This window comes from Berghia stephanieae, chromosome 8, assembly GCF_034508935.2.
Source record: "Berghia stephanieae isolate SIO BIC M18660-M18661 chromosome 8, UCSD_Bste_1.3, whole genome shotgun sequence".
Classification (NCBI taxonomy): Eukaryota; Metazoa; Mollusca; class Gastropoda; order Nudibranchia; family Aeolidiidae; genus Berghia; species Berghia stephanieae.
This window is the reverse complement of record NC_088367.1, coordinates 56,471,362-56,486,361: the sequence shown is the minus strand read 5'-3', so window position 1 is coordinate 56,486,361 and position 15,000 is coordinate 56,471,362. Positions and strand designations below refer to the sequence as shown.

General features: G+C 36.1%; 1 protein-coding gene across 1 annotated transcript in view; it reads left to right on the top strand.

Annotated features, from left to right (window-relative positions):
* The first annotated feature begins 1,028 nt into the window (after positions 1–1,028).
* LOC144978912 (uncharacterized) overlaps positions 1,029–15,000 on the top strand; it is a 34,137-nt gene continuing 20,165 nt past the window's right edge. The window contains exons 1-3 of the mRNA XM_078925524.1: positions 1,029–1,143; positions 3,723–3,804; positions 9,318–9,578. Coding sequence (XP_078781650.1) covers positions 3,741–3,804; positions 9,318–9,578 — 325 coding nt within the window. The 5' untranslated portion in view covers positions 1,029–1,143; positions 3,723–3,740. The remainder of the gene's footprint in view (positions 1,144–3,722; positions 3,805–9,317; positions 9,579–15,000) is intronic.

Here is a 15,000-nt window from a genome sequence, read left to right as displayed (position 1 = left end):
GTAAGGTGACGTTCGATCAAGGGACGCTACTCTTCCGCTAATCTCATTCCCTATATGTATTAAAAAGTAGTCCTTCAGAACCATGAGGCCCATGGAGCCCGAGAGTTTATCCCGGTTTCTATAGCGTGAAACGGACAATAGCAATTGCTTATTGTCCTTTGGATAGGACGCTGGTCTATCGCAAAGTACTTTCCGCCAGATCTAACAGACCCAGCTACCGAATCACTGCTGGCTGGACAAGAGGGTCCCAAAAAAAAAAGAAAGAAAATCTCGACTGCCCCCGGGATCGATCTCGGTCCCTTTGCGTGTGAAGCGAGTGCTCTACCAACTAAGCCGTCGGGACTCCCCTGAACTTATGTCATAGATAAATAATAAATGGAGTCGAAATTTATACTTTGAATATGAAAGAAATTCAGTCTTGTGTTCGATCAAAGTTGTAAATAAAATGTTATTAGATTAACAGACCTTCCAACTACAAAATGTAAACATTCGTGATTTTAAGGATATTAAAAATTGTAGTCGCTATAGATAGGACGTAGATGACGTCATTCAGGTCTTTGTTATTAATTGTTTTTTTGCCATCCGCGTTTATGAGTAATTCTCACTAAATTGTATTAACCTGACTATAAACGTTCATGGTTACACACAGTTTCCGGATGGAAATGTTGTGATCTTGTTAGCCAAGCGCATACTATCTATAGTCTGGTTAATACAGTTTAGTGAGATGTACTCATAAATGTGGATGGCAAAAAAAAACAAACACGAGGTTAAGGTTTGCATTTCTCTGAATAATTTCCTTTAATAAATGCGACCCCTCGTCTCTAAACGGTATTAAGTCGGGATGATTAAAGTGCTGCAAATGGAATTTGTGAAGTGTCTCATGCCGTACAACCAACATGACGTTCTCTCTCTAATAACTTTTCAGCTCGTGGCTTCCAATCAAGGGACGCTACTCTTCCGCTAATCTCATTCTCTATTTTTAGTTTTTAGATTAAAATGCGTATTTTTGCGTCATCCGTAATAGTTAAAAAAATTATAAATACGATTTTAAAGTTTCCGTTAGGCTTATCAACAAAGTGAACTAGATAGCTTCATGCTTTCTGATGCATTTTGAGTTCGAGCAGAGAGAACAACAGTTTTAAGGTGTTGTAATTTTTTCCCTCCTTTATACAAAAGATGTCATTGATAATGTTTGATATGGGAGGCCTTCCGAAAGCTCCTACATCCCCAGTATTCTTGTTCTAGTAGGGGGTTTGGGAGGGGGGGGGGGGGAAGGGGAGACTTTAAACAAAAAGTTTCCCCCCTCCCAAACCCCCCTACTAGAACATTATAAAAAACAAGAATACTGGGGATGTAGGAGCTTTCGGAAGGCCTCCCGAAAATAAAAAAATTCTCCTACCTCGAGCTAACCCTAATAGAAAAAAAAACCCCACCTCGGACTGCTTTGCACTACCTTTCAATACTTCACAAATCACAATGGCGACCGAGAATCAAAACAATGGTCAATTAAGACATTTTAATCTTTCATAAATCTGTCAAGGTTTGTTGTAGAGTTTTTAAAATGCTTCTTTGTGATGACAAATTTAATAAATAAACGCCTGACAAAAGATCAACGGTGAAAATACAAATGTATGTAGGCCTATCATTGTCCAATATCATTAATTCATAATAATAATAATAGATCTTTATTATCCATAAATATGGCAATTTGTCATTTAGTTACACTTGTTATAATGTTAAACGATAACTAAGATTGAACAGATATTTCACTCCTACTTATTTTCTCTTTCTCTCTCTCTCTCTCTCTCTCTCTCTCTCTCTCTCTCTCTCTCTCTCTCTCTCTCTCTCTCTCTCTCTCTTCTTTCTTTCACACGTGCGATATACACAACATAAACATATTCATTTCGTTTTCAATTTGTTACGATTGTGGCAATTCGACACAAAAATTATCATCATTATCAATTGGTCAGTTAATCTTACATTAAATAAATTAATCAGTTAATCAGTCAACGAATCAATCCTTGGTTTTTCTGTACCATATGAAATATTCAAAATTTTTATTGCTGATGGAACGAACGTTGATTTATACTTGTTAGTTCTACATTTAATCTGACAAAACCTTCTCCCAGATGGTAAAAGACTAAATTCATGGTATAAAATATGTTTTTTATTGTTGGTAATTGAGAATGCTTTCCTTTCTATTGCTTTTCCATGAATTCTTTCTACTCCATCAAGAGGATGGTTTATTATTTTTGATGCCTCTTTGATAGATTTTGAAATTTTTGATTTATCTTTAAGTCGGCATCCTCCAAACCATATGGTGCAGCCAAACGCAATTACACTTTTAATCAATGAGTCATAAACTCTTAACATAGTTTTCTTCCTTACTTGAAATGTTCTAAATTTCCTTAGGATGTATAATCTTTGGGCAACTTTCTTAGAAATTATATTAATATGTTGAGAGAAATTGAGGGAACTATCAATGGTTATTCCTAAATATTTAAAATAGTCAACTATCTGAACATCATCTTTACCGATCGTCACACACTTTAAGTCGTTTTTATTTTTTACACCAAACACCTGTTCTTTCGTTTTTTCAACATTTAATTCAAGCTGATTTTGTTTACACCAATCGGTGAATATATTTATTTGTTTGAAATAATTCTGTTCGGTAACTTTATCTTTTAATAAGCCAAGAATAGCAGTATCATCTGCATATTTCACTATAAAACAATTTTCAAAGGATGGTCTGCAGTCGTTGGTGTATAAGATGTACAGGATTGGGGAACTCACACAGCCTTGGGGACATCCGTTCGACAACGTTCTTTTGTTGGAGATATGTTCACCCAATTCTCAAACCTTTGGATGTTTTGTATCAATTTTCTAGCAGCAACAGAAATATCAAAGGGAGGCCTTCCGAATGCTCCTACATTGGGTCATTTTAAAAAATGCTATGTATGTCTTCTCTCCCTCTTTATCTGTTTTTCCATTGCTCGTTTTTTTCCTGGTCCTGGCAGAGATCCTTAGCTTAGAGTGGAACAGTCAAAACATAATATAGTATCTTTATATGAGAGATAATGCTTTTATTTTTGTAAATCTCAATATCCACTAAATGTGCTCAAAGCGCTTTACAAGGGGTCCCTGACCAACAGCATAATGGAACATGTAGAATGAGACATGACAGGTAGACGATATCCACTAAACGTGCTCAAAGCGCTTTACAAGGGGTCCCTGACCAACAACATAATGGAACATGTAGAATGAGACATGACAGGTAGACGATATTTTTTCCGACAGAGACAACGCTGTTAACGACGAGTACTCATTTTACACATGAGTACGGTGAGAGAATGTCAGTAAAGAGCCTTTTCCAAGGACTCAGCTATACGCCGAGCAAGGCTCGAACTCAGGACTTTCCGATCCGAAAGCGAATGTCATACCACAAGACCACATGGCCGCACTTATGTACTCATTATAGTTTTTTGTTTTGATGACATTTGAGTGTATCCTTTATGTCGGAATTCCTTGGTTGTACCTGGATAAGACCTTTCATCATCCATCGTGGCGTGTACTCTTGAACACGTTGCCGGTCCACGAATCACGATCCATGTCCATCCATCGTGGCGTGTACTCTTGATCCGTTAAACTTCCGGATGGCAATGTTGTGAGCTTCTTAGCCAAGCGCATACTATCTATACGTTTTTTTATAATTTCATTCACAGTTTATCCAGGACCGGAGAATGAAACACATAATCGATATACAACTTTTACTGCTGCTGCTCTGCTTCGTAGCAAATGCTGAAGGTAGGACATTTTGTCTATTAACTCACTCAATCCTAGAAAGTTTTGCTACTTTTCCAAATTGGAAAAGAATGTATTAAAAATGAGCATGTACATAGATAGTTTTATTCAACTACCATTAAGATTTAAAAGTTAAGAACATTAGCTTTGATACTGCGACTAGAATTTGTCTCAGAAAAATGTAATAAATAGGCATGGGGTAAAAGTAACCCCGAGGTATGCAATGGGTATAGTCGGTGTTAGGGTTGAGTGAGAAAAGTAACCCCGAGGTATGCAATGGGTATAGTCGGTGTTAGGGTTGAGTGAGAAAAGTAACCCCGAGGTATGCAATGGGTATAGTCGGTGTTAGGATTGAGTGAGAAAAGTAACCCCGAGGTATGCAATGGGTATAGACGGTGTTAGGGTTGAGTGACAAAAGTAACCCCGAGGTATGCAATGGGTATAGTCGTTGTTAGGGTTGAGTGAGAAAAGTAACCCCGAGGTATGCAATGGGTATAGTCGGTGTTAGGGTTGAGTGAGAAAAGTAAACCCGGGGGATGCAATGGGTATAGTCGGTGTCAAGGTTGAGTGAGATAAGTAACCCCGAGGTATGCAATGGGTATAGTCGGTGTTAGGGTTGAGTGAGATAAGTAACCACAGGGTATGCAATGGGTATAGTCGGTGTTAGGATTGAGTGTGAAAAGTAACCCCGAGGTATGCAATGGGTATAGTCGGTGTTAGGATTGAGTGAGAAAAGTAACCCCAAGGTATGCAATGGGTATAGTCGGTGTTAGGGTTGAGTGAGAAAAGTAACCCCGAGGTATGCGATGGGAATAGTCGGTGTAAGGGTTGAGTGAGAAAAGTAACCCCGAGGTATGCAATGGGTATAGTCGTTGTTAGGATTGAGTGAGAAAAGTAACCCCGAGGTATGCAATGGGTATAGTCGGTGTTAGGGTTGAGTGAGAAAAGTAACCCCGAGGTATGCAATGGGTATAGTCGGTGTTAGGGTTGAGTGAGAAAAGTAACCCCGAGGTATGCAATGGGTATAGTCGGTGTTAAGGGTTGAGTGAGAAAAGTAACCCCGAGGTATGCAATGGGTATAGTCGGTGTCAGGGTTGAGTGAGTTAAGCAGTTATGACCGTAACTCTGAAAAGCGCATTTTAACCCTCTCCTTACCAACCAAAGGAAAAAATCGTCACATTCGTTACGATGCAGCCAACAATTTATTTTCTGACTCTGATTTCATTTTGTTATAGATACATATATTATGTGCGGCCATGTGGTCTTGTGGTATGACACTCGTTTTCGGATCGGAAGGTCCTGGGTTCGAGCCTCGCTCGGCGCATAGCTGAGTCCTTGGAAAAGGCTCTTTACTCACATTCTCTCACCGTACTCAGGTGTAAAATGAGTACCTACCTGGCCGTTAACAGCGTTGTCTCTGTATGAAAAAAAATTATAATATCGCCTTATATCGTCTTGTTCTAAATGTTAAATGTTGCTGTTGGACAGGGACCCCTTGTAAAGCGCTTTGAGCACGTTTAGTGGATATTGCGCTATATGAAAGCTCAATTATTATATTATATATATAAAAACTCGACACTGTGTTGCAGAGCTCATTTTTCTGCAAAAAATATATTGAATATACTCGTTACAATCTGCTTGAAAAATGGATTTTCGTGTTGGGCGGGTATGAAGTTTCGGGTAAAATTCTGAAAATAGCTGGTAAGGAGAGAGTTTTTAAAAAATTTCGACAGATTCTCGATAGATCGATTTTAATGACCCTCATTTTTCCACAACAAAAAAAAAAAAAAAAAAACAAGAAAGAAAAAAAAAACAAAAAAAAAAAAACAAAAAACAAAACAATCCAAAAAATACTCTCTAACCTGGGATCTCCTGAGATCTATATTATTGTCCCAGGTTTGAGAGTTTTTGCCAACATGAGGGTCATTCAAATCAGACCTGCCTATTATTACGAAAGATTCGTAGAATTCCGAAAATTTGGCTCCAATTGCACAACTTGGCGAGCGTTTCTAAGTCATTAAAACTCATTGAAAATGAAAGTTGATGCCTTATGAACAGAGTAGAGTAGCGGATGAGGTAGAAGGATATCATATTTTAGACAGTTGAGTGTACGAGGTATCATTAGTACGCTAGTTGTGAGAGTGGTAAAGTAGTTAGTAATAGTAGTAGTGTCGAAGATCAAGTAGTATACATAGATATGAGTTATTACGAGTAGTGTTATAAAGTAGTTGTTTATCAGTATTGTAGTAGTTAGTAGTAGAAGGTAGTATATATGTATAGTAGTAGGAAGTATTAGTAGAGAGTACTATATTTTCAGATTTACTCTTAGATAGTAGAGTAGTGTAGTGTAGAGTAGTCGAGCCAGGATGTAGTCTATAGCAGTAGTGTATATACCAGTAGTAGCTATAGTAGCGTAGTAGTCTAAGTAGTAAAGTAAGTGTAGAGTTTAGTTTATTTCAGTAGTAGTGAGTGTTAGTATAGTAAATGATGTATATTGATAGTTGTACGGAGTTTAGAGTAGATTTTTAAAAGTATGTATATTTATTAGAGTAGATAATAGTAGTAGTAAGTTGTAGATAGAGTAAGTGTGTGTGTAGTGTAGTAGTATATGATATCGTTAGTTGTGTCAATTTATTTAGAAATATTTTATTTTTTGTAGTAGTAGTAGTAGTGTAGTAGTAGTAGTAGTAGTAGTAGTAGTATGTAGTAGTAGTTAGTAGTAGTATAGTAGTAGTAGTAGTATTAGTTAGTAGTAGTAGTAGTTAGTAGTAGTAAGTAGTAGTAGTAGTAGTAGTAGTAGAGTATAGTAGTAGTGTAGTAGTAGTAGTAGAGTATAGTATAGTAGTAGTAGTAGTAGTATAGTAGTAGTAGTAGTAGTAGTTAGTAGTAGATAGTAGTATTAGTAGTAGTATGTAGTATAGTTAGTAGAGTTAGTAAGTAGTAGTAGTGTAGTAGATTAGTAGTAGTAATAGTAGTAGTATAGTAGTGTAGTAGTAGTAGTAGTAGTAGTGTAGTAGATATAGTAGTATAGTAGTAGGTAGTAGTAGTAATAGTAGTAGTAAGTAGTAGTAGTAGGAGTAGTAGTAGTTAGTAGTATGTAGAGTAGTAGAGTAGTAGTATGTGTTTAGTTAGTAGTAGTAGAAAGTAGTAGTAAGTGTAGTATAGTAGTAGTAGTAGTAGTAGTAAGTGTAGTAGTAGTTATATAGTAGAGTAGTAGTAGTAGTAGTAGTAGTAGTATGTAGTAGTAAAGTAGTAGTAGTAGTAGTAGAAGTATAGTATAGTAAGTAGTAGTAGTAGTTAGTAGTAGTAGTAGTAGTGTAGTAGTTATAAGTAGTATAGTAGTAGTAGTAGTAGTAGTGTAGTAGTAGTAAGTAGTAGTTAGTAGTAGTAGTAGTAGTTAGTAGTAATAGTAGTAGTGAGTAGTAGTAGTAGTAGTAGTGAGTAGTAGTAGTAGTAGTAGTTAGTAGTAGTAGTAGTAAGTATGTAGGTAGTAGAGTAGTAGTAGTATAGTATAGTAGTAGTGTAGTTAGTAGTAAGTAGTAGTAGTTAAGTAGTAGTTAGAGTAGTATAGTTAAGTAGTAGTAGTAGTAGTAGAGTAGAAGTAGTAGTAATTGTATAGTATAGTAGTAAGTAGTAGTAGTAGTAGTATGTAAGTAGTATAGTATAGAGAGTAAGTATAGTATTAGTAGATAGTAGTAGTAAGTAGTAGTAGTTAGTTAGTTGTAGTAGTATAAGTGTTAGTATAGAGTAGTAGTTAGTAATAGTATAGTGTTAGTAGTGTATAGTAGTTAGTGTAGTATAGTAGTAGAGAGTAGTAGTAGTAGTAGTAGAGTATGTATAGTAGAGTAGTAAGTATATAGAGTAGAGTAGTATAGTTGTATATAAGTATAGTAGTAGTATAGTAGTAGTTAGTAAGTAGAGTAGTAGTAGTAGTAAAGTAGTAGTAAGTAAAGATAGTGTAGTAGTTAGTAGTAGTATGTAGTTAGTAGTAGTGTAGTAGTAGTATAGTAAGTAGAGTAGTAGTTAAGTAGTAGTTTAGTAGTAGTAGTGTAGTTGTATAGTTAGTTGTAGTAGTAGTAGTAGTAGTAGTAGTTGTAGTAGTAGTATGTAGTAGTAGTTAGAGTAGTAGTAGTAGTTAGTAGTATAGTAGTTTTAGTAGTAGTAGATAGTAGTAGTAGTAGTATAGTAGTAGTATAGTAGTAGTAGTAATAGTAGTAGTAGTAGTAGTAGTAGTAGTAGTAAGTAGTAGTAGTATAGTAGTAGTAGTAGTAGTAGTAGTAGTAGTAGTAGTAGTAGTAGTAGTAGTATAGTTAGTAGTGTAGTAAGTAGTAGTAGTAGTAGTAGTGTATTAGTAGTAGTGAGTAGTAGTATAGTAGTTAGTAGTAGAGTATAATATGTAGTAGTAGTATAGTAGTAAGTATAGTAGTAGTAGTAGTAGTAGTGTAGTAGTAGTTAGAGTAGTAGTGAAGTAGTAGTAGTATATAGTGTAGTAAGTATGTAGTAGTAAGTAGTATAGTAGTAGTATAGTAGTTAGTAGTAAGTTATAGTAGTAAGTAGTAGTAGTAGTAGTGAGTATAGTAGTAGAGTAGTATATAGTAGTATATAGTAGTATGTAGTATAGTAGTATAATAGTAGTGTGTAGTAGTAGTAGTATAGTTAGTAGTAGTTGTAGTAGTAGTATAGTAGTATAGTAGTATAGATAGTATAGTAGTAGTAGTATTAGTAGTAAGTAGTAGAGTAGTAGATAGTTAGTAGTAGTAGTTATAGATGAGTAGTAGTAGTAAGTAGTATAGTTTAAGTAGTAGTGAGTATGTGGTAGTATAGTAGTATAGTAGTATATAGTAGTAGTAGTAAGTAGTAGTAAGTAGTAGTAGTAGTAGTAGTAGTAGTTAGTAGTAGTAGTGTAGTATGTATTAGTAAGTAGTATAGTAGTATAGTAGTAGTGTAGTAGTTAGTAGTAATAGTTGGAAGTAAGTAGTAGAGTATAGTAGGAGTATAGTAAGTTAGTAGTAGTAGTAGTTAGTAGTATAGTAGAAGTAGTAGTAGTAGTAAGTGTAGTAAAGTAATAGTGTATGAGTAGTAGTAGTAGTAGTAGTGTAGTAGTTAGTAGTAGTATAGTAGTATAGTAGTATAGTAGTAGTAGTGGGTAGTAGTAGTTAGTAGTAGTATAGTAGTAGTAGTAGTAGTAGTAGTAGTAGTAGTAGTAGTTAGTAGTAAGTGTATATTAGTAGTAGAGTAGTAATAGTAGTAGTAGTGTAGTAGAGAGTATAGTAGTATTAGTGTAATAGTAGTAGGTAGTAATAGTAGTAGTAGTAGTGTAGTAGTAGTAGTAGGAGTAGTAGTAGTAGTAGTAGTAGGAGTAGTAACTATGAATTCACCAACTGGTTTTAAAATCTCGTCTTTATAGAAATAAATTGAATAATTACTACATCAGTCACGATTAAAAAAAAAAACAAACTCTTTTTTCTTGTTTTAGATTATTTCAGTATTATTGATTATTTTAAAAAACATTTCAGCCCCGTGTTCGGTCTGTCCAGCTATGTCTATTGATCAAGGTCCCCTGATTGAAAATGGAATAGCACAAATCCATGGAATTAAAAGTCATTTGTTCAATTGTACGGCGGATGGAATTGCCATTCATGTCGCAGCTATGAAACTCAACTGCTCGTGGGCAAATAATAGTGTTGAATCGTACGATACATTTGTATCCAAGGAATATAAAGTCGTCCCGCAAATACACTTGAAGAAGTGCGAATGCGAAGCTTTTACGTCGGATGGTAAGACGGAAAAGACAGAAATTACCATCGATCTTATAAGTAAGCCTTTGTAAAGGAGGGGCATGGGTGGCCATAAGTTTACATATTTGCAGGTCTGATAACCCAAACTGTTGTGGGCCGCCCAATGTTTTAATGGAAATATTACAATGTATTCTCAAATCAACACGAACTATCGTCCATTACAACAGCAAAGTTCAATCGAGCCCATAATGATTTCGGTTGTCAGACGTGCTATTATGTGGACGTCGGGATGGACAGACAAAAAAAAAATGAATAAATAGATACGAGTGAATAAATAAATAAACAAATAAATAAATAAGCAGTCTCCCAGAGCCAATCGGCCTATGGAGCGGAGTTTATCCTGTTTCTATGCCATGAAACGGACAATAGCAATTATCAATTGCTAGCTATCCTTTGGACAAGACGCTAGTCTATCGCAAAGTATTTTCCGCCAGATCTAACAGACCCAGCTACCCAATCACGGCTTTGTGGACAGAGGGGGGGGGGGGGTCAGAAATAATCTCGACTGCCCCCTTTGCGTGTGAAGAGAGAGCTCTAACAACTGAGCGATCAAGACCCTCTGATAAATAAAGAAGTATAAAAAAAATATTTCTTGAGATATTGGGGAGCAGGCAGGAATCTTAGAAGGCTCTACTATTTAATGAGTTTTAATCATTACAATACTCTCACCTCATACTTTGTTGACGTAAAGAAAAAATAATTTTCTTTTTAAATGAGCTTTTATAAAGACCAATACCCATTAAACGTGCTCAAAGCGCTTTACAAAGTAGGGTCCCTGGCCAACAGCAACATTTAACATTTAGAACGGGACATGAGGCCTGGTGGCGATATTATAATAGTTTCTTTTCGGACAGACATAATGCTGTTAACCGCCAGGTATTCATTTTACACTTGATTACGGTGAGCTGAGAGAATTTGTGTAAAGAGCCTTCTCCAAGGACTCAACTAAGTGTCGAGCGAGGCTCGAACCCAGGGCCTTCGATCCGAAAGCGAGTGTCATACCAGTAGACCAAATAGGGAAGAAAAGTCGTAACGTCAAACATTCTACTACTCCGGTTCCAAACTTCTTGGAAATGTGTATATAACCAGTCCTTAGGAGGATTAAAAATGAATAGGCTACATATTGAATTATAAGGTGGATATAATTTAACTATTTTAGTAGGAGGATATATATAATAAATATAGTAGTAATATAGATTTTTAAGATTACGGGACGTGAAAGGGGCGAGGATGGATTATCTTGCTTTATTGACGACAAGCATTTAGACTAGAAAATAAAATGCAATCACTCTGAAACCAGTGCGGCTATGTGGTCTTGTGGTATGACACTCGCTTTCGGATCGGAAGGTCCTGGGTTCGAGCCTCGCTCGGCGCATAGTTGAGTCCCTGGAAAAGGCTCTTTACTCACATTCTCTCACCGTACTCGGGTGTAAAACGAGTACCTGGCCGTTGACAGCGTTGTCTCTGTCGAAAAAAAATGCAATATCGCCTAACAGCCGTCATGTCACGTTCTACATGTTACGTGTTGCTGTTGGTCAGGGACACTTTATAAAGCGCTTTGAGCAAGTTTAGTGGATATTGCGATATATAAAGCTCAATTACATTTTTTTAAACGCTCATGTTTAAAAAATCCGAAGATCAATGACACAAGGTATGTATGTATCCATCCAGTTTTTCTGGAAAATAATTTTACACTTCCAATGAGATTTTTTTTTAAAATATGGAATAGAAATAACATAATTAGTGAAAATAAACGAATACAGATTTACGAGGCACTCATTATTTCGATATTGACATATAATTGTGGAATCTGGGGCCTCACAAAAAATAACTTAGAAAGTCTCGATTCAACCACCGCAAACAATTACGTCGCCTAATCGGAATCTATTGGCCAGAGACAATTACAAATACTGATCTCTATGACAAAACCAGGGTCCAACGCCTGAGTACAATAATAAAAGAATAGCGATGGAGGCTATTTGGTCAAATCTTACGTTGAGAAGATAACATCCTAGCCCAAACTGCAATGACAGAATATTTCCTTCATGGCAACAAATATGTAGGGAGACCACCAACATCAATAGTAACAACCCTGAACCAGGACCTCTCTACATATCAGACATTTCTGGATTCAGATGAGGCCGAATTAATCCATGAAGAACTAAGAAATACTGCAGTGCCCTCCGTACTTAAGTCACAACAAGATCTTGACAGCCTCAAAACTCTGGCCCAGGACCGTGACCAATGGAAACAATTAACAACATGGATGGAGAGAGCAGATATACTCATTGAGGTTTTAAAAAAATATGTGGCTGAATCACACAATTCTCAACAAGCGTTATTCAGACTGCGAAGCTTACTACTACTACTATACTACTACTACTACTACTACTACTACTACTACTACTACTACTACTACTACTAACTACACTACTACTACTACTACTACTACTACTACTACTACTACTACTACTACTACTATACTACTACTACTACGACTACTACTACTACTACTACTACTACTACTACTACTACTACTAACTACTACTACTACTACCACTACTACTAACTACTACTATACTATATACTACTACTACTACTACTACTACTACTACTACTACTATTACTACTACTACCACTACTACTACTACTACTACTACTACTACTACTACTACTACTACTACTACTACTACTATTACTACCAATTAGATTGAAACCATTTATTTATTATCTTTGGACATCATACTTTTGTTCTCTGTTGTTTCAGCATTCAATGCATCTTCAGGGCAGATTGAAAACCAACTGCCCGGATGATGTCAGTGAATGCGGAAACAATAGTGTAGGCAAAATAATAAGAGGTGAGAATAGTATTTTTTTTTTAAAGAGAAAGAAAATACTTTGTGTAACATTTTAAAAAGACTGTTGGAAAAATCTCAATTTTTTATGTACGACTCCGTTTCAAAATACATCAAAATAAGATAAACTCCCTTTATTCATCTCATAGGGGAATTTGTCTCAAGGGTCTAATCCAAGGGAAGATTAGAGTAACCCAGGCGTCAGCCGCAGTGCAGCCCGCAAATTGAGCAAGGGCGAAGAGGTGACTTGCTCAAGGCCACACAGCGCAGCGGCGGGTGATCGAACTCGGTACCTTTCGGGTACGAAGCAAAGACCGTACCGCTGAGCAACCACACTGCCTCTACATAGTGCCATTCTATGTGGATGAATCACTGGCGAAGTGTACATATATGCAGGTCTGGCATCTGAACGCAATTATGGGCCTAGTTTAGCATTGTTGTAATGGACAATAGGTATTTACATCATTAATTTTTTTTTTGGGGGGGGGGGTGGGGGGAGGTGGGGGGGGGGAAGAGTTCCATTCCAACAATGAGCCCGGATTGGGTTATCAGACCTGCAAATAAATGCACATAGTGACCACTCCTTTTTAACTCTCTCCTTATCAACCATAGGAAAATCGTCACATTTGTTACGATACAACCACCATTTTTCTTATTAAAATTTCTCTTGTACATCATAAAATTTAAAGAAAATGATCAGTGTGCTGTATGGAGCATGTTTTGCTAAAGAAATTATGTATCGCAAGAACTTATAGACCCAGGGCCAATGGGCGAAACACTCCCTCCCCTGGGGATTTTATGAGACCAATTTTTTAAGTAAATATAATGTGTGGGCTTTCCATTTCTGGCCGGCTGCCAAAAAAAAGTGTCATCTTCACAGAGTTATTGCCATTGAAAGGTCATCAAGTGCGTTAAAATGAGCTTGCCACTGCCAAACTTTGAACTGCCATAGCTTCCTTAGTTTTCATCACACATGTCACAAATTTGGATTGCACTGATGTATATAGACTATATTAGATAAATAATAACTAAATTCAAGGTTCAGAGTATTTAGTATGTATGAACTTCAAGGATGAATTTTAAAATATTCAAATTTTCAAAAAAGTTTCACAGACACTGTTATATAACTTTAGAGCATTACATATTTCTATATACATCAAAGAGAAAGTGTTATAGCCTGTGTATAGCTAGACATAAATCTAAAATTACGTAAATTTTTATTCACTAGTTTTGAAGATATTGGATATTTTGTGATTGTACTGTTGACAGAGCAGTTATTCCCCTTGGTGGATTAGAGAAAGGTTTATAGCAAAATGAAAGCAGTTTATTGTAATATGACAGGAGAAATTTGGTACTTAGAGATCATTTTTTAATTACATCAGCCCAAGGAGAGATGGGGAGGGGGGGGTCACATCTAGTCTGACTCTGGTTTGGGGGGGGGGGGGTGGTCCAGTAAGCATGATGCTAACTCACTTTCTTAGGGTAGGGTCCAGGTAAACACTGAAATCAGCTTTTCAGTGTCAGCTTTGCTGAAATAACTATTTTAAAAATAAGGGTTTGCAGTTCTTGTCAGAGAAAAATATTATAATGCGAATTATTAGATTCACCATTGGCACTTATGAAAGGAAAAAAGTAACACTAAACTGCTGATGTCTATAATGTACCCTATCATTCAATTTGTCTTTCTGTGAGAACAAAGTTGTGTTGACATGAAATATGAAAATTCTGCTTTGTGTTCGACTGTTTTCATTCATGTGTCCCTTCCCATATTTTTCTATAGTTTCGATTTCAGGTTAGTCTTTGTTTGTTTATTGGCCTTTTTAGGGCGCTAGCACCTCAAATAGGTTATATCAATATCAGCGCCCAAATGAAAGTTTAGTCAGAGAGACCAAAATAGTATATCCTCTTCAACACCAAAAGAAAACAACATGCTTCAATTATTTTTTTAAAACCTATGACTAATGAGGGTTAGTCTTTGTGCTTGCCTATTGCCTGTTTTTATATTATAACTGATAAAAGCTGACATCATATAAGTACGTCCATAAGTAAGTCCATAAAGCCTGCTACACGTATTAAGATAACACCAATAAGATGAAAAGCATCATATTGTTGGTTTTCTTTAAATGATAGAATGCTTAATAGATGGGAAAATGTGAAAGATGCTGATATCTATAGTATACTCTATCATTCGATTTGTCTTTCTATGACAACAAAGTTGTGTTGACATGAAAATTCTGCTTTGTGTTTCATGTTTTACATTCATGTGTCCCTTTCCATATGTTTCCTTTTCCGTGTGCCTGCCCTTAGACATGACCTAAGATAAGAACTCTTTCTGTATGCCTCACCCAAAATTAAATAATTCATCATTGATTAGTTGTCTTACTAGACTAGCCTGCTCTTTTTATATAAAATTTGATTTCAAAATGGCTAGCGAGTACAGTAATCCTCCCATTGTTAGAGTGTCGATTGTTCCTAACCTTTTTCTTTCTTTTTTTAAATTTCAGAATGAAATAATATGACAAAATAAATTGACATTATAAGCTCAC